The 18,997-nt window shown below is 39.4% G+C and overlaps 1 protein-coding gene across 1 annotated transcript in view; it reads right to left on the bottom strand.

Moving 5' to 3' along the window:
• Positions 1–18,997, bottom strand: part of CCBE1 (collagen and calcium binding EGF domains 1) — a 296,195-nt gene that overhangs the window by 54,180 nt on the left and 223,018 nt on the right. Inside the window, exons 3-4 of the mRNA XM_075184779.1 lie at positions 8,953–9,005; positions 4,550–4,684 (exon numbers count right to left, since the gene is read on the bottom strand). Of these exons, the coding sequence (XP_075040880.1) occupies positions 4,550–4,684; positions 8,953–9,005 (188 nt within the window). The remainder of the gene's footprint in view (positions 1–4,549; positions 4,685–8,952; positions 9,006–18,997) is intronic.

Here is an 18,997-nt window from a genome sequence, read left to right as displayed (position 1 = left end):
TCATTCACAAACAATACTCAAGCTGCACATTATGTCTAATTCAACAATTGCATGGGTTTTGGTTGCTTTTGTTGTGTTATATTATCTCCAAAAAAGAGAACAAGTACCCTAAAGGGGAAAATAAGCATTTTCTGTATGCTCAAAGTCCCTCTAATGCATAAAGATACTGCTTCCATATATTTATGGTGCTGCTACACTTCCTCCACTAGGTGGCAGTATATGTATGTACTGGATTACCCTGCAGCTATGTGGTAATGAGTTTGTGTTAATGACACAGCAGAAGGTGTCCCATTTAAGGCCAATTGCTGTCACTTCCTACATGTATGTAGAAATATGACCGATTTTGTATTAGAGATGGGGGTGCAGACTTAACCTTATAAGCTTCATAAGAATATCTTTCCCTGTAAAGCACAACATTTTGCACAGAATAAAAGCATATTATTGCAGACCTGGGAGTATATTTACTAAACTGCGGGTTTGAAAGAGTGGAGATGTTGCCTATAGCAACCAATCAGATTCTAGTAATCATTTGTTTAGTACATTCTACAAAATGACAGCTAGAATCTGATTGCTTGCTATAGGCAACATGTCCTAAGACCTGGAAATTGAGCAGAATTGGCAGCTACGTGTACAGTGTTATACTGAGTATACTTTTAGGGCCCACATTTCTAAGATTCTTCTGTTTATTAGGTGACAAAAAATCCAAAACAAATTAAAAAAAACTAAAATACTGTAGATATGATTTTCAGGTGGTCATGCAGGTTAACAGTGCATCAAACTATGTTTTGTCTTTTTTTTACCTCTAAAAATGTGCCCTCAAGGCAATTGGGTTTAATAGCTTCACATATTAGACATAAATATTATCCGTATGTGTTGTGCATTCTTGAATAACCCCAATGCAGTAGTTAGTCGCAGTACTGTCACATGTCTCTTGTTTTAATAAAAAAAGAAAATACATCATTATACAAAAGTTAGCTGTACCAAAACATTTAATAAAATGTCATTATACTGAAAGGTGCGAGTCCTGTGTCAAAACTGCTACTCTTCTATAATAAGGGATTATACATTCAAAAATTTAGGATATTATACCTTGTCCAAAATAAAACGTAGAGAATGAAAACATACATCTCACATTCATGTTAGTTTTATTTTAGAATCTCCGCATGTCTCTATAAAAGCCTTGTACAGCAGTCACATCTCATCTGCTAATATTGTGGTCTATTCCCTTTATTAGCCAGGCTCAGGCTGTCTAAAGCTGGGTACACATTATAGAAAATTACTACCGATGCGATTCTTGTAACGATTTTACCAACGACTGAAAGTCCCGATGATCATGCCGGTTCATGCGTAATCACCATTTACCTTCAGATCTGTGATCTTCATCTCTCATAACCATCTGCTGAAAAGATGGTGACTCTGTACACACTACAGATATCTGACTACACTGCTGGTGGTTAATGCGTACACACTTCCACATTTGCCCGACATCGATCCATCGCTGATTGTGATTTTTAGGAAGTTTAAAACACCAAATCAAATGATACAATGTGCTTTGGTATGATAACACATGATCGTGGGAGCCTACACACTCAATATCTGAGCACACGGCCGTGAATCGTGTGATCTGCACGATAATTGCATCAGTGTGTACCCAGCTTAACCTGTAGACAATACTATTCGCTATTAGTGATAAGACAAATGATTATTAGCACAGTGAAGGCAGAGATGAATGTTACAGTGATAACACAGAGGCTCTGTCCTGCAGGAACACTCACGCATGTTGGTAGATTTATCAAACTATCTGAACGTGGAAAGTGGAGATATTGCCTATAGCAACCAATCAGATTCTAGCTATCATTTATCTAGTACATTCTAGACAGTAGACTATTGAGCTATTTTTAATTCCCAGCCTCTGCTGTACAGATGTTTCCTATTGTCTGAACTTAAGAAGCAGAATTCTCCCCTGTTGTTACATATTATGGCAGAGTTCTGAGCATTTATTTCCAATACACTGTTATTATGTTGACTGTTACTAACACTTTGGTTGCAAAATAAGTCCGTCCTGTTTAATAAATTACACTTCTCATCACAAGGTAGTATTATCTACACATCCCGATAAGTTACCGAGACGGTAGCAGAACTTTCTAATAAGTTGTGAGGATAGTCCTTATGTGTACATCTGTGATATGACATAATGCACCAGTTACACTGTTATATATTACATAGTGCATTTTATGTTTACCTCTAATACAACGTTCAAGTTCAATACAGAATTTCTACAGTCTTTTTATTTACAATTTTACGTCTGCAGAACAGAGAACATATTATAAATCTCATTAACACAAATCGGGCATTCTGTTGACAAAAGCGATACAGCTGCTTTTAATTTTGACTATTTAAAAGCAAAAGCTTTTGCCTGAAATAATTCAGCATTAGGAGATTAGTGTATAGCTGTGTCTATTGGAAGAACGCAGCACGTGTTGTGCACTTTTTTTTTTATTTCTTCTTAACAATTTTGTTGTAATTGGAAGTTCAAAGTCACTGCAGGATGTTGGACGATTTTGTTGAGGAATTTAAGGCATTGGATGCTTGTGTTACGGGCAATTATATATATAGAGCATGGTTAACTTAAACTAAAATGTTATATCTTTCTATATGGCAGTATTGTATTGGGCTTTTAGCTGTAGCAGTTTCAAAGATTACACTTCCAGGGGGTCTAGCTGTCTACAATATGAGTCGTTATACACCAAGCCCCTGGGTTTAAATCACCAATTATCCAATTACACATTTAATCCGCACTCTGTCCAAGGATTCCCATAGCCAGCAAAAGCCAAAACTCCTATCTGATCAAATCAGAATTCACTTGGAGCTTTGCATCTTTGTCAGTAGCAATGTTAAAATGTCAATGACATTTACTAAGGCTACTTAGAACAAATGCAAGGTGGCATATATCTACCCAGAATTCCTTGGTGAATGCTCTTAATCTTGTAGAACATGGTTCTGCTCAGAAATGTTGATATTGCCCTGGCTGGGAGGTTAACATGGACCCTTCATCTAAAGAAAGGCAGCCAATATATTACACCAACATCCATGAGCATACAGCCTATGAATTCAGTAGAAACTAATGGCATCAGTGAGCAGTGTCGGACTGGCCCAGCGGGGTTTTGGGAAAATCTTCGGTGGGCCCCACCTGCCTGACAGCCTCTACCCTAATGTGAGGCTAGACAGTGCAGTCTTGCGGAAATCCTTGAGAAGCGCCCGTTCCCTGCACCTTTAAGCGATGCAACAACAAATTATGACGTTGCGCCGCTGTCAGTGGAGAAGAGCCAGGGAAGAGCCAAGTGGAGTGCATCAGAGCCTTAAGGTCAGCACTGCAGGAGGGAGAGTGTGGTTGGAGAGAAGAAAATCATTACTAAACTGCGGGTTTGAAAAAGTGGAGATGTTGCCTATAGTAACCAATCAGATTCTAGCTGTCATTTGGTAGAATGTTCTAAATAAATGATAACTAGAATCTGATTGGTTGCTATAGGCAACATCTCCACTTTTTCAAACCCGCAGTTTAGTAAATATACCCCCAGAAATGACATTGGGAAGGCAGCAGGACATAACAGGAGTAGGAAGACAGTATATACCGCTGTGGTCTCTTTATCTACCAGTTCTTGTAGTAGGAAGGTGTCATTTAAATAAAGTTTACAATCATTCCAAACTTCTAGTCTGCTCAGATGATCAGTTATTACCTTACCTATTCATGACAATCATTTTATTTTGTGAACAAATTTCCTCTGCCCACTCGAGGTTACAAACTAATTTTGGTGCCTGGGACATAGCAACATGCCTAAAGTCACACTTGGCAATCCAACCTTCATCAAATCTCCCAACGTCATTGTTATTCTGACAGGGCTTTAAACTACTTTACCCTAAAATCATTAATTAGATAGAAATATAAACAGAAAATGGTTGTTAAAATACATCAGTCATCAGATTATATGACAAATGGTGTCGGTGAAAAAAAAATCACCCTCCCAGCTATGGATATGGAACGGTCTTTGGAAATAATAAACATAATTACTAAGTAAATCATTTTTGGTACATAGAGATTTTTTGCAATAACATAATTTATTTTAGTTAAATAAACTGTGATAATTAAGGCATACACAATGAGATCAGGAGACCTCTGCCTCCTACGCGATCTGAAATAATACTCTATTATATAGTGTGGGAAAGGATCAAAAATCGACTCTTAGCTGCCTCGGCGGTTACTGGCCACGAGCGTTAAGGGTTAATTTACCTGTTCACCGGGCCGGTCTCAGGGACCTGCAACATGTGAACTGCTGAATATTCCAACAATAAAACTGTAAAAGTAGAATTGTGTATTAAAAGGCTCGACAAGGACTATGCCCTACTCAATGCTTTGTTTAAACATAAATAAAGCGATATACTGCTTTGGTGATAATGTCCTTTAACCATCCATTTATGACTGCCGTCACAGTCAGTGATCCTGTGGACTGGACTTTATAACTCAGATCTGACCACACATAGAATACTTTACCTAAGCAGTACGGCTTCTCTCTATTCCTGTGTCTTTCTCGGTCATATTGGTGACCAGGGTAACACGTACACAGAACACGACCAAAGTTATCCGTACATTGCTGCTCACACGGTGCCTCTGAGCACACGTCGTAATCTGTCAGGGGAGAAAACACACACATGAAAACATGGGAATTCAATACAACACAATGTGTAGGTGACGATAGACAAATGACCTGGACAGAAATAGGTGGATTAGGGGAATGGCTTGGTTGGAATGGAGCACTGTCTACTTTGTACTGATACTTCAATCTGGAATATTGGAAGTTATGATATGGTAACTTATGTATTTGTTATACCTACGGTATAGAATTGACATATTTAGTATTGCTTTTATTGGTCATAACTAGGTAAGGTATAATGATCATGACTGAGCAAGTCATGGTGGGCATTAATGGGTAAGATATGGTAGTCATGGCTGAGTGAGATATTGTGGTCATGACTGAGCAAGTCATGGTGGGCATGACTGGGTAAGATATGGTAGTCATGGCTGAGTGAGATATTGTGGTCATGACTGAGCAAGTCATGGTGGGCATGACTGGGTAAGATATGGTAGTCATGACTGAGTGAGATATTGTGGTCATGTCTGGGTAAGTTATGGTTTTCATTACTGGGTAAGATATTGTGGTCATGACTGGGTAAGGTATTGTGGTCATGATTGGGTAAGGTATTATGGTCATGACTGGGTAAGATATGGTGGTCATGATTGGGTAAGGTATTATGGTCATGACTGGGTAAGATATGGTGGCCTTGACTGAGTGAGATATTGTGGTCATGACTGGGTAAGTTATGGTTTTTGTTACTGGGTAAGATATGGTAGTCATGGCTGAGTGAGATATTGTGGTCATGACTGGGTAAGTTATGGTTTTTGTTACTGGGTAAGATATGGTAGTCATGGCTGAGTGAGATATTGTGGTCATGACTGAGCAAGTCATGGTGGGCATGACTGGGTAAGATATGGTGGTCATGATTGGGTAAGGTATTATGGTCATGACTGGATAAGATATGGTGGTCATGATTGGGTAAGGTATTATAGTCATGACTGGGTAAGATATGGTGGTAATGACTGGGTAAGATAATGTGGTCATGACTGGGTATGGTATTATGGTCATGACTGGGTAAGATATGGTGGTCATGATTGGGTAAGGTATTATGGTGATGACTGGGAATGATATGGTGGTCATGATTGGGTAAGGTATTTTGGTGATGACTGGGAATGATATGGTGGTCATGACTGGGTAAGATATTGTGGTCATGACTGTATAGATTATGGTGGTCATGTCTGGGTGAGATATGGTGGTCATTGTTGGGTGAGATAAGGTGATCATTACTGTGTAAGATATGGTGGTCATGATTGGGTAAGGTATTATGGTCATGACTGGGTAAGATATTGTGGTCATGACTGGGTAAGGTATTGTGGTCATGATTGGGTAAGGTATTATGGTCATGACTGGGTAAGATATGGTGGTCATGATTGGGTAAGGTATTATGGTCATGACTGGGTAAGATATGGTGGTCATGACTGGGTAAGATATGGTGGTCATGACTGGGTAAGGTATTATGGTCATGACTGGGTAAGATATGGTGGTCATGATTGGGTAAGGTATTTTGGTGATGACTGGAAATGATATGGTGGTCATGACTGGGTAAGATATTGTGGTCATGACTGTATAGATTATGGTGGTCATGTCTGGGTGAGATATGGTGGTCATTGTTGGGTGAGATAAGGTGATCATTACTGTGTAAGATATGGTCGTCATGACTGGGTAAAAAATGGTGGTTATGGATGGATAAGATATTGTGGTCATGAGTGGGTAAGATATTGAGGTAATTACTGGGAATTATATGTTGATCATGACTGGGTAAGATAAGGTCATCATTACTGGGTATGATATAATGATCATTGCTAGCTCCAGCACTTCTGTGTACAATAAGGACCACACATGTAGCTGTGAGCAATATCATCGGACCTGGTCATTCCATCATGCCAAATTATATCTGAACTAATTGTATTTTGATCGTGTAGAATGAGAACACACACAGTAAAACTGGCGAATTTGGTCACATTGACCAATAAAAATCACATCCTGTTTGGACAGCTCAAACTGCAGTCCTGCAAAATTGTGTTTCTTGTAGATCTATTTCTGCTAATGGTGCTGGGTGTACAGTGTCTGCACTAAGGGACATTACAATGTATTAACTCTATTGCACGTCCCCCACTTTATAACACCACCCTCGCTATAATGCCAGTGTTGGCCTGTGTTTCAAGCCAGTGTCCAAAAGAGGGAGAACTGAAAAATATATCCAAGAACATACAAAATATACGAAGCATACTCACTATAAAAGTTATATCTTCATTAACATAACAGACCAAAGTCAGTTCAGTTCTCTTGTGGGTAACGGCCAATTATTATTTTTTTATTATTATTCAATATATTTTTCTCTAAACCACCTACTGGGACTCTCTAGATGTTAACACCAGTTTTTCATGTGAAATAAACTAGTTTTGGAAAAGTTGATTTCTAATCGCTGGAAAAATATTTTCACTATTAAATAAGTCTAAGAAAATCAAACAATAAGTTTTCAATTTATTTTCCCAACTCTGTGAAACTCAGGAACCTGCTCTAGGGCTCAAACACATGGCCGCCTGCGGGGGTCCGGGCAGCGATCGTACAGTAAGACAGCTGTCATCGCAGGGAGTAAGGAAAAAGACACACATTTTGACTCTTAGCAAGTCCTTCAGATGCCAAGTGGACCACTTTTAACAGTTATGTTTCCAATGATCTAGTGCTCGACACTTTAGGGAGTTTAATGTAAGCTGGCAATGAATTTTAATATGTTAGTTATGACTCAACTGGGGTTAAGATGCTAAAGATCCAGTAATCCACTGTATGATACACGGAGAACATTTTAACACCTTCAACTCCCTGTTAAGCCTGTGGCGACCTGGGAGACCGATCAGAGTGTGAAGACTTTAGCCTGAGACCACGGAATGAGAACTTAAGTCTGCCAGATGGGCATTAAGTTTGAGGCTACCATAGAGCTTAATCAGAAAAAGGTTTAGCCAGGAGTAACGTAGATGGAGAAACGTGCTGTATAATTGCACTACATTTGGGAGTGATTTGGCTGATGGATTGGCAGACTACGATTTAATTGCGCATTTTTTACATTCCCCCATATGGTAACTAAACAGAGGAAATTTAAAGATATAGGGCCTGATTCATTAAGGATCTTAACTTCAGAAACTTCTTATTTCAGTCTCCTGGACAGAACCATGTTACAATGCAAGGGGTGCAAATTAGTTTTCTGTTTTGCACATAAGTTAAATACTGACTGTTTTTTCATGTAGCACACAAATATCAACTTTAAATTTCAGTGTACAAATAAGCTATCAAGTATTTGTGTGCTACATGAAAAACAGTCAGTGTTTAACTTATGTGCAAAACAGAATACTAATTTGCACCCCTTGCATTGTAACATGGTTTTGTCCAGGAGACTGAAATAAGAAGTTTCTCAAGTTAAAATCCTTAATGAATCAGGCCCATAGTCGACAAGCTAAATTTAGTGATATGACGGTGACCACTCTTGCCTCAAAGCAGAGCAAACTGGATAAGATACTGCTAAAACATTTAACTTGTTTATAAAAATGCATAGTTGCACTGAACAGCAGTTTCTCAATGCAGCCCATCAAAGTACTGTAATCATTAGTTTAAGCTTCTAAACCCTTAATGTCCAGATTGCACAGCTTAGCAAATACATTGTATGTGGTCACTATTCATAAGTAATTGAAAGTTAAAAATTCCGTGGAGTCAAGAAAAGAATGAGATCGATTTCATATTCATCTCAAACTATTTCATATACAACCAAATAGAGATTGAAAGAGTCAGGACAATTAAGAGAATATTGAATAATCCACATCAGTCGCTTATTATCCAGAGCCCTCCGATAGCAAGAATTCTATCGTAAAAACAGCGATAGAAAACCTTTTATGGGCCAAAAATGGGCAAAAAATATCAGGGAGATCACATGGGCACTTGAACTGGAAGCCTGGACTTGTTCTTACAGTTTCAGAATCCATTAAAAAAAGAATTGAGAATTTTAAAAAATATATATATAAAATATATAAAAATATATATAAAAAATAGACAAAAATAAAAGTAAGTAAACTTTATTAACAATAAAAACAAAAAATGTTTTCATTTTATGAAACATTTTTCCATTGCTGAGAGCTGGCGTGAGCGATGAGAGGACAGCAGCAGTACTTGTATATACATCTATACTGTGTTGGACTTCACATTGTACTGATAAAGGGAATATAATGACACAAGTTGTGATATATCTATGTAAATGGAAAAAATGACGTACCTTCTGGAATGCATTGTCCAAGGACGAATTTATATCCTCTGCAGCATTTTTTCCTGTAAGACATAACAACAACATTACTACTAAATAACAAATAATATTACGTTACATTAAAGCTTTAATTTCCACAATAAATTCTGCCAAGGCAAACTCTGGTTGCCAATGCATTCTTGCAATCTATACGTGAGTGGCCATGAGGTTGAGGCCCTGTGTGACCCAATCATCCAGTCGCCTCATTCTTGCCAACATTTAAGAGGTTTCCCAGCGACGCTTTGCTCCCAAGCTGGGACATAAAAGCACGTCATACGCGTTGCTCTCTCACCAGACCTGGAGCACTACAATGCCCATCATGCCATATATCCTATTGGCAGCACAGTAGCTCAGTGGTTAGCACTTCTGCCTTACAGCACTGGGGTCATGAGTTCAATTCCCAACCATGGCCTTATCTGTGTGGAGTTTGTATGTTCTCCCCGTGTTTGCGTGGGTTTCCTCCGGGTGCTCCGGTTTCCTCCCACACTCCAAAAACATACTGGTAGGTTAATTGGCTGCTATCAAAATTTACCCTAGTCTCTCTCTCTCTCTGTCTGTGTGTTTATATTAGGGAATTTAGACTGTTAGACTGTAAGCTCCAATGGGGCAGGGACTGATGTGAATGAGTTCTCTGTACAGCGCTGCGGAATCAGTGGCGCTATATAAATAAATGGTGATGATGAAAAATGTGACATCCTACAGATAGCTAAAGCTCATCCCACAGATTTAGGATCTTATACAAGCCAAAAACTTGAGGCTGAGTTCTATGACATCGCTGGTTGGTCCTCCCCTATGTATGAATCCACCAATCAACATTTCTATAAAGCAAGGCTGGCCAGCAGTCACTCACACTCTGCCTGCCTAGATAGAGAAGCACCTCCCTCCTATCACACAGTAACCTCCTGCAAAGAGTAAAGCAGAGCATGGTGGACATTTGGTTGTATAAACACTCCAGTTATTTCATGTATATTATTCAGCTCAGTATTACACAAATTTTGATAAATGTTAATCTCAAAAAGTGGCTTTACTTGGATGCTAAACACTATCCTGTACCCCAATATTTTGTTTTGCCTTTGTACAGAATATAACTCTGTCCTACTGAACCTCTGTGATGTATATTCTGGTTTTACTGTTAAATAAGTACAAATGTTCACAATACTTTTGTGCAGATTGCTATGACTTAATGAGATATTTTCCTTTAGTTGTTTGCAGTAGCATTAAAACAAGTGAGACCGTCCACCTGGATGCATAATACATTACTACGGGGAGCAGCAGCTGACAGGGATCCCTGTAGCCAGCACAAACATGAAGCATTCCGGAATGCAGAGGTATGATAAGTCTAATTGTATCATCGGGAGAAATGAAACACATGTGGAGGAGACAGCATGTTTAAGGCTTAATGTGACAGAGCCACATTAAGGAAAAACAGCTTTTGGTTATTATTTTTACAACCCTTGAAACTTTTATTCCAGATGATCAAAGATTCCTCCTTTGGCCTCTTTGGAGCCTGTAACAAATACTTCACACATTTATTTCAAAGGCTGAGCAAAATAGATATACTGGATGCCTAGATCAGAATTTCATCCTGTTTACTGGTGCTCTAAGCCAGTCTAGAACAGACATTTCCATATAGAACCTGATTATACAGGATTAAATCTGTTACATGGAATTATGGGTAGATATACTCATAAACACTGACTGTCTTTCTGCCATTTCATTTTGGATGTCTTCTCGCCAACTCAATCTTTCAAAAACTGAATTAATAATATTCCCACCCAAGAACAGAAGCTTCCTGCCTGACATTTCTATTTCTGTCGATAACATGACCATAAATCCCACCCCGCAAGCTTGTTGCCTAGGTGTAATCCTTGATTCACAACTGTCGTTTATTCCCCACATCAACTCTATATCTAAATCATGTTACATACACCTAAAGAACATTTCCAGAATACGCACATATCTGACACAAGACACCGCAAAAACATTAATTCATGCACTCATCATCTCCCGCATCGACTATTGCAATTCCCTCCTTACTGGTCTTCCCAAAGGCAGACTTGAACCCCTACAATCTATTTTGCACGCAGCGGCTAGACTGATTTTCCTTACAAACCGTTATTCCTCTGCTGAGCCACTCTGTCAGTCTCTACATTGGCTGCCTGTATTTCAACGAATCCAATATAAAATTCTTCTACTAACATACAAGGCCATCAACGAAATTGCACCGACATACATTTCCTCACTTGTCTCGAAATATCTCCCTACTCGACACCTCCGTTCTGCACAAGATCTACGTCTCTCCTCCACTCTCATCACATCCTCCCATTCTCGGTTACAGGATTTTTTCCGGGCTGCACCTACTTTGTGGAATTCCCCCCCTCGCACAGTAAGACTTTCCTCTAGTCTTCAAACCTTCAAGCGTTCACTGAAAACCCACCTCTTCAGACAAGGTTATGATATTCCTCAACCATCATCTTAATTTTCCTATTGCCATCCTCTACACTGCTAACGCAAGACAACAACCTTCTGACCAACATTGCAACACACACAGCCCACTCAGTACTTTTACCTTTGCAGTCTGGCTGGTCCATTGTGCAATATGATGTAGCACATGCCCTTGTGTTTCTAACTCCCATTGTCCTATAGATTGTAAGCTTTCGAGCAGGGTTCTCTTACCTCTCTGTCTGTATGTATTACCCAGTATTGTCTTATTAATGTTTGTTCCCAATTGTAAAGCGCTACGGAATTTGCTGGCGCTATATAAATAAATGTTGATGATGATGACGATAAACACGCTTCTGCATTATGTTGGGTATAGCCCAGTAATACTGTTGTTAGGATCTGACAGGTCCACCTCCACCCACCAGAGGCCAGCACTTGCACATGAACTTGCCCTTAGCCATGATGGCCTGTAGTACCTCAAAAATAATCTTGGTTCCTTTTGTCTTCTTCCTGTTCGAGCCTATAAATAGCCATATATCCTTTAATTGATGGAGTTTGCTCTGCACAAGTGATCCTAAACCTGCTCATCTTGTCTACAACTTAGCAGCCTAGTGTACCGAACCCAGTTTGTCTCTGACCCAATCACTGGACTAACCAATAAGGAACCATCCTTTTACTACTTACTGTCCATAAGCTGAGGCAACTGTAAGCTGAATACAAGACTCAGGACTGAAATCTTGATATATCCCAACCCAGAACTTTCTATTATCATTGAGACAGGTTCTGGAGATTTTGCCTTTGAGGAAATTCGGTGGCAGAGATTTTATTTCTCCCACCAAATAACTGCGGCAGAAAAGAATTATGATGTGAGAAACAAAGCTTTGAGCCCCTAACTCAAGTCTCTAACTCAAGAGATCCTGGAGTTATAGGGCATGGCAAGTCAAATATTTGTCCTCAAAGATCAGCGGAATTAGAATTTGTCAGGTCAGAGAAGAGTCTCTGACCTCAGCAAGCCAGGTGGAGTTTACTTCTACGTTGTTTAAATTTCTGTTCTTACAGATCCAGATCCCAGAATGGGAAGGCTGACATATAAACGACTCAACCCAGGACGAACCATAAGGAACAATCGTCTCCAAGTCAAACCTTCTGGGAGCTGTTTGCATTGGCAAGTTGCTGTCCAATATCAAGACACATTATGGGATGGATATGACTCTTCTAAATTCCCCATTAGATTTGTATTTAACCTGTCGAAATAAAGTGTCCAAACCTGAGCAAATTGCAATTGGTTCACAACTCGTAAGCTATCGGTCACAAGTACATCCACAAGATCCACGCATTGATGTCCTGTACATTCTTGTGTCAAAAATACAAAGAGGATGTTAAAAATGTTGTGTCTTCTTGCACTACCTGTTAATAGTATCTACAGTATTTCTTTATTTGTATTGCTACAAGCATTGCCTGTCCCCTCTCATTTGTGAGGTTAGATATCATTAGATTTTATTGTGGATCTACCATCTTCGAAGGACATGATTACACTCTTTGTAGTAGTTGATCGACAAATAAAAGTGACCCACTTCGTGCCATCATCATGGACTCTGCAGAAGAGACACAAGAACTGTTAGGCCTAGATTTACTAAGCTGCGGGTTTGAAAAAGTGGAGATGTTGCCTATAGCAACCAATCAGATTCTAGCTTTCATTTATTTAGTACTTTCTACAAAATGAAAGCTAGAATCTGATTGGTTGCTATAGGCAACATCCCCACATTTTCAAACCCGCAGCTTAGTAAATCTAGGCCTTAATCTGCATAGGAGAGCAGCCAATGCTGTCACTGTCCAGTGAGTTCAATATTCCTTGCGTTTTTGGAGCAAATCAGATACGTTTCCACTTGAATTTGGGTAAAAGTACTCTCTGCCTAAACAGTATTTGTCGCATGTAGACTGACAGTATAAACTGCAGGATAGTCATATGTGCAATTTAAAGTCCCGCATGTAAAAAAAAAAATATAAAAGAAATGACCAACTCATAATATTATAATCATTAATAGAAATACGTGGTTTTTTTTGTTTGTTTTTTAAAGTTTTCATTTTTTATTTACATTTAATACATAAATCAGGATTTTCTTAAGGCGTACTGTACATACAATGCGTTTATATATTCCCTGTGGTGTTTTTAATACAAAGACTATGCTGTGTCAGTCATCATTATCAGTCAGCCCTGCCCTGTAGTTGGTGCAAGTGATGTGACTAAAATAAAAGGTACTTCCAGTCACACAGACCTTGAATCGGCCGCATCTGAGTTGGCACGACCATGGAACGCTCTTACTGTACATTGCCTACGTCCGTCTGCCCTTCCAAGTCATAGTCTGCCGTAAGTGTCATTTGCGCTCAGATATGAACTGCATTCAATTGCGTTCACTGGCATAAGAGACGAATCAGGCTCAGCACTTTTGGGGTCCCACAACATTGACATACTGACATTTGGGGTCCCAGCAAAGAAAGAAGGTTGAGCACCACTGGAATAAACAACTACGAGCTGATCACAGACAAGCTACGCTGAGCAGAGCAGAGGTAAACTTAGTGTGTCAGATATAATGTTACCTTAATGGAAACCCTATGCTCTACTGAGAAGATGAAAATAAAAGTATCTAGAGGTGCTTTCTCACAGCTCAACCTTTTACTCGTTGTAAGATTTCCATAACTTGTGAGCCCAGGGAGCCTTTCAGCGGAACATAAACCACCCACAAATCACTTATATCACCTATATAAATGTCTCAAGACACCCACATGGATAATCATGGCCAGAAACCCTCAGCGTCTGCCAGGACACGTAGGGTAGGAGACATCTGTGCGTATTAAAGGACCCCTTTACTCGACGCGTGATGTGACGTGCTCCAAGCCTGAGATTGCTTTATTCAGCTCTATAACATAAACTTATATATATATACACTTTTAAATAACCTGTTTATAGATTTCATGCTCCCATATTTCTTTTTGACTATCGGCCAAGACTTAAGCTGAAATATCTAGTGTTTAAATCAATCCCCTCCCAACAAGCTCTTAGATACACTTAGAAAAAGCGTATGAGATGCAAGGTAAATGGCATGTCTTCGTTCAATGTGATATCGTACACCTAAATATGTGCTGAATTTACATGGTCTAACTGATGTTCACATTGCTTAGCCTAACAAAATGGAGTCTTGTTTGCTGTGGGATGGGCTGTAAATAGCATATAATTCCAGCATACAAATTTTTTGGGGATCATAATGAGATGCAAGAAGTGGGAAGTGTTTATTGCATTGTTTCGTGGGAAAGCGGTCAGTCAATTCACTATGTCACTAGGTCATGTGACATTACCCATCAGGCACTGGTTCCTAGTGAACAGACAGGCTGCTTCCTCGTCAATATTGGCTCAGCCTATAAAATGGCTGCCTCCACTGTGTGTATATGACAGATACACTTTAAGAGATGCCTATTTCTTGGGCCTTTATCCTAAACTATAAATGATTACTGGGTATTCTCTAACTATACTTTGCATCCCTATCTACTAACACAGGGCAGCACAGTGGCCTAGGGGTTAGCACTTCTGCCTCACAGCACTGGGGTTATGAGTTCAATTCCCGACCATGGCCTTTTTTCCTCCGGGTGCTTTGGTTTTCTCCCACACTCCAAAAACATACTAGTACATTAATTGGCTGCTAACAAATTGACCTTAGTCTCTCACTGTCTGTCTGTTTGTTTATATTAGGGAATTTAGACTGTTAGGGCCTGAGTCATTAAGGCAAAAAAGGAGTAAATGTTCTCTGGGACAAACCATGTTACAATGCAAGGGGTGCAAATTAGTTTATTATTTTTCATATAAGTTAAATACTGGGTGTTTTTTTCATCTAGGATACAAATACTCGATAGCTTTATTATTACACTGAAATTTAAAGTTGATCTAGGACATGTCCTATCCCAACTATAAATATGTCCTCACATTTTAAATTTACCTCCCCCTCCAATGCAACATGGCTTTGCCCAGGTGCAAATGTTACTCCTTTTTTATGCTTTGCTCTCCTTAATGACTCAGGCCCTTAGACTGTAAGCTCCAATGCAGGGACTGATGTGAGTTCTCTGTACATCGCTGAGGAATTAGTGGCGCTATATAAATAAATGATGATGATGATGATGAACTACTGTTATTCTTTATTGATATTGCATATACATGCCTACTTTTGAAAGCAGCTGTCCGGGAGGCGGTCCATCGAGGATGCGTGGCCACACGTGGTTCGTCATTAGGCCCCGTCCCCTGTCAATCTTGGACAATTTTGGGCAATCGCAGCGTGGCCCTGCCCCCTGCTGCGATTGTCCAAGATTGACAAGAGTTGGAAATTAGTAGGCAACTATAATATAGCACCAACACATTTTCCAGCTCTGTGCAGTCAGAGAGCTTTAGTTCTGGCACATCAGTCTCTGCACCAGAGGAGCTTGCGATCTAATGTCTATATACCAGGCACATAAATACAGCACGGTAGTACACTGGTTAGCATTGCTGCCTCACAGTTCTGAGGACATGAGTTTCCATTCTGACCAGGGTCCTAACTGTGTAGTATTTACATGTCCTCCCAAATTTCTGCGTGGGTTTCCTCCTTGTAAAAATTGCATTTGTAGACCAATTGGCTTCTGATAAAATTGGCCCTAGTCTATGTGTGTTAGAGAGTTTAGATTGTAAGCTCCAATGGTGCAGGGATTGATGTGAATGATTACATATTCTCTGTGCAGCGCGGCGTAATATGATTGGCGCTAAATAAATGAACAATAATAATAATACATACATTAAAGCCCCTTTCATGAATCACTGAGACAATAATTAATTTAATATATATAAGAATAATGTTCCATGGATACAATATTCACCCTAATGAACTATAATTCTATTGGTTTGTTTAAGTCTCCGACACCCACTCTTGAACTCAGCTATTTATTTGCCTTCCCTGTGATTTGGTGCTTTATGGCAGGGAGATCAGAGGTATGTTACCTTTCCAGTAAACACACAATACTAACTCAACACAAAACAGGCTTCGTGGCTCGCTCTGCCGTGAGCTCACCAGGAATTTCAAAAAGTAGCAAAGGCTTCAAAGAGTTCTGAACGAAAAAATAAATACACAAAAATCAGAACATACTTTTAAGTGATTAGAATCTGCGCTTGATTTAAACCTCATGTCTGCAAGCCAGGTATTCTGTTTCTGTTTTTTTCATAGGGGTCGGAATTATAAAACAATGAAGCAGGAATTCATCAGCTAAATGAGAATTAATGGAATCCAGTTTACTGGGAGATGTATCAACTTGATTTACCACGGAGGATTACAAAGGCAATCCAACAGAAGTAAGTATTAATTCTGACAGTCTGAATAAGTGTCCGAAATCGGGGAAACGCGTTAATTTACCCTTTGTGGGTGAACCAAAACCTCAGAGAGATATGTTTTATTTTGACAGCATTGGACAAGTATTCTGGTGAAATACCAGTCGTACAGGCCTATTTGTTATGAGGAGAAAACCCATATATCCGGCTGTAACAGGTGTTTTTGCCAGTGATAGTGTTTCATCCTAGTTACCAATCCCTTCCTGCCAATGATAGGTTTCACAGGCAAACGCTATCGCAAAGCCAGATCCCACATCCGCACAGGAAATTTACGTATTTGCTATGCAGTTTTAGGGAGCACTGCTTTCTAAGATTTTAGAGTGTGTCACAACCTATTTGTCACGCATTTTCGTGCACTATAAATACAATAGCTTCATAAAAGAATGAGGGGGCAACAGGTTGGCACAGTGGTTAGCATTGCTGCCTCACAGCACTGGAGTCATAGTTTAGCTTCCCACTGCGGCCCTATCTGTGGAGTTTGTATGTTCTCACTGTGCTTGTGTGGGTTTCCTCCGGGTGCTCTAGTTTTCTCCCACACTGCAAAAAATTTATTTGGTAGTATAATTGGACCCTAGTGCATACTTCACACTGTACCGATTTTGAAAGAACATCCCGATTCACAGGCTGCAAAAGGGGTTGGGCTTATCCAAACTTGGGTGAAGTTTTACCCAAAATTTGCATATTTGTGGTCGGAGATTGGTCAGACTTGGGGCAGATTCTGTTTCCCCTCGTCCCATAAAGATTTGAGTAAAAATGAGCAGTGAATTTGTAACGTCTTAGCCTGCAAGGTGCACAGCCAGACATTGAGACTCCCAGATGTCTAGTGACATCTCGCAGCCAATTGAATCTGCCCCAAAATTTGGGGAGGTATGTCCTAGTGTGTGTTTGCGTGGCAAGAAACTTAGACCGTAAGCTCCAATAAGGCCAGGAGTGATGTGAATGATTACATATTCTCTGTACAGTGATGTACAACATCATTGGTGCTATATAAATATTAAATAATCTAAGTTATGTATTAGATTCATGTATTTTGCTTATGTGTGATCCCTAAAAGTTGCTGAAGGTCATATACAATCTAATAAAATATGTACAACTGGGGGTATATTTACTAAACTGCGGGTTTAAAAAAGTGGAGATGTTGCCTGTAGCAACCAATCAGATTCTAGCTGTCATTTGGTAGAATATACTAAGTAAATGACAGCTAGAATCTGATTGGTTGCTATAGGCAACATCTCCACTTTTTTAACCCGCAGTTTAGTAAATATGCCCATTGGAGGCGGAAGCTCTCTTTATATTACCTTCATGTCCCACATATGAAAATGTCACGTTTTGGGTTTAGTTTCATAAGTTTATGACCCGCAGTGGTTAAATATGGTTATAATTTGTTCCTTTGTAAATTATAACACACAGTGTATGTTAAAGTTCATGGAAATTTCTCCCACACTTGTGGCATTTAATAACTGATGGCTGTCAGTGTAGTAGTATGTGTTATTACGCCTGGTGCAGGGACACATGCTGGATGAATAAGTATCTGGCACCAGAGGTTTTTCAAGCAACAAAAATGTGCATTACATCATACTCTCTACAAGCTGAGGCAGTCTCTATTTTATATCACTGTTTTATTTTACTTTCCTCCCCGTATAGGACTGTATTGGTCATGCATCTTTCAATTCATAATAGAGTTTATAGAATCAAAAACAAGCAACAAACAGAAAAAGTAGGGGGAGGGTTAGATACTTTACTAAGCTAAAACTAGCAGGTTTACAAACTGGCCTTTAAGCAAACCTCCTAAAATTTGGGAATCCGGCATTGGGACAGGAGGTGTGGCTGTGACACAAATGGATGTGGCCACACCCCAGGGGCGTGTCTAATTAAACTAGAGATGCTCACTGACCCGTGTGAACTGGTTTTGGTTTTGGATTAGCTTTGTGTTTTGATTTTGGTAAAACCACCCTTGTGGGTTTTGGTTTTGGTTTTGGATGTTTTAGAAGAAATCCTAAATTATGCTAAAATCACATCATTTTGCTCTTTTTTTGTTCCTACATTATTATTAACCTCAATAACACTAATTTAAAGTCATTTGCAATCAATTTTGACCACCTCACAGGTCACAATATTATTTTCATACACTTTCGGTCAAATACTGCAACGACCTGGCTGGATGGTAAGCGACAG

The sequence above is a fragment of the Mixophyes fleayi genome, chromosome 1 (assembly GCF_038048845.1).
Source record: "Mixophyes fleayi isolate aMixFle1 chromosome 1, aMixFle1.hap1, whole genome shotgun sequence".
Lineage (NCBI taxonomy): Eukaryota > Metazoa > Chordata > Amphibia > Anura > Limnodynastidae > Mixophyes > Mixophyes fleayi.
Note: the sequence above shows the minus strand (reverse complement) of the source record. Positions and strands in the feature narration are given on the sequence as shown.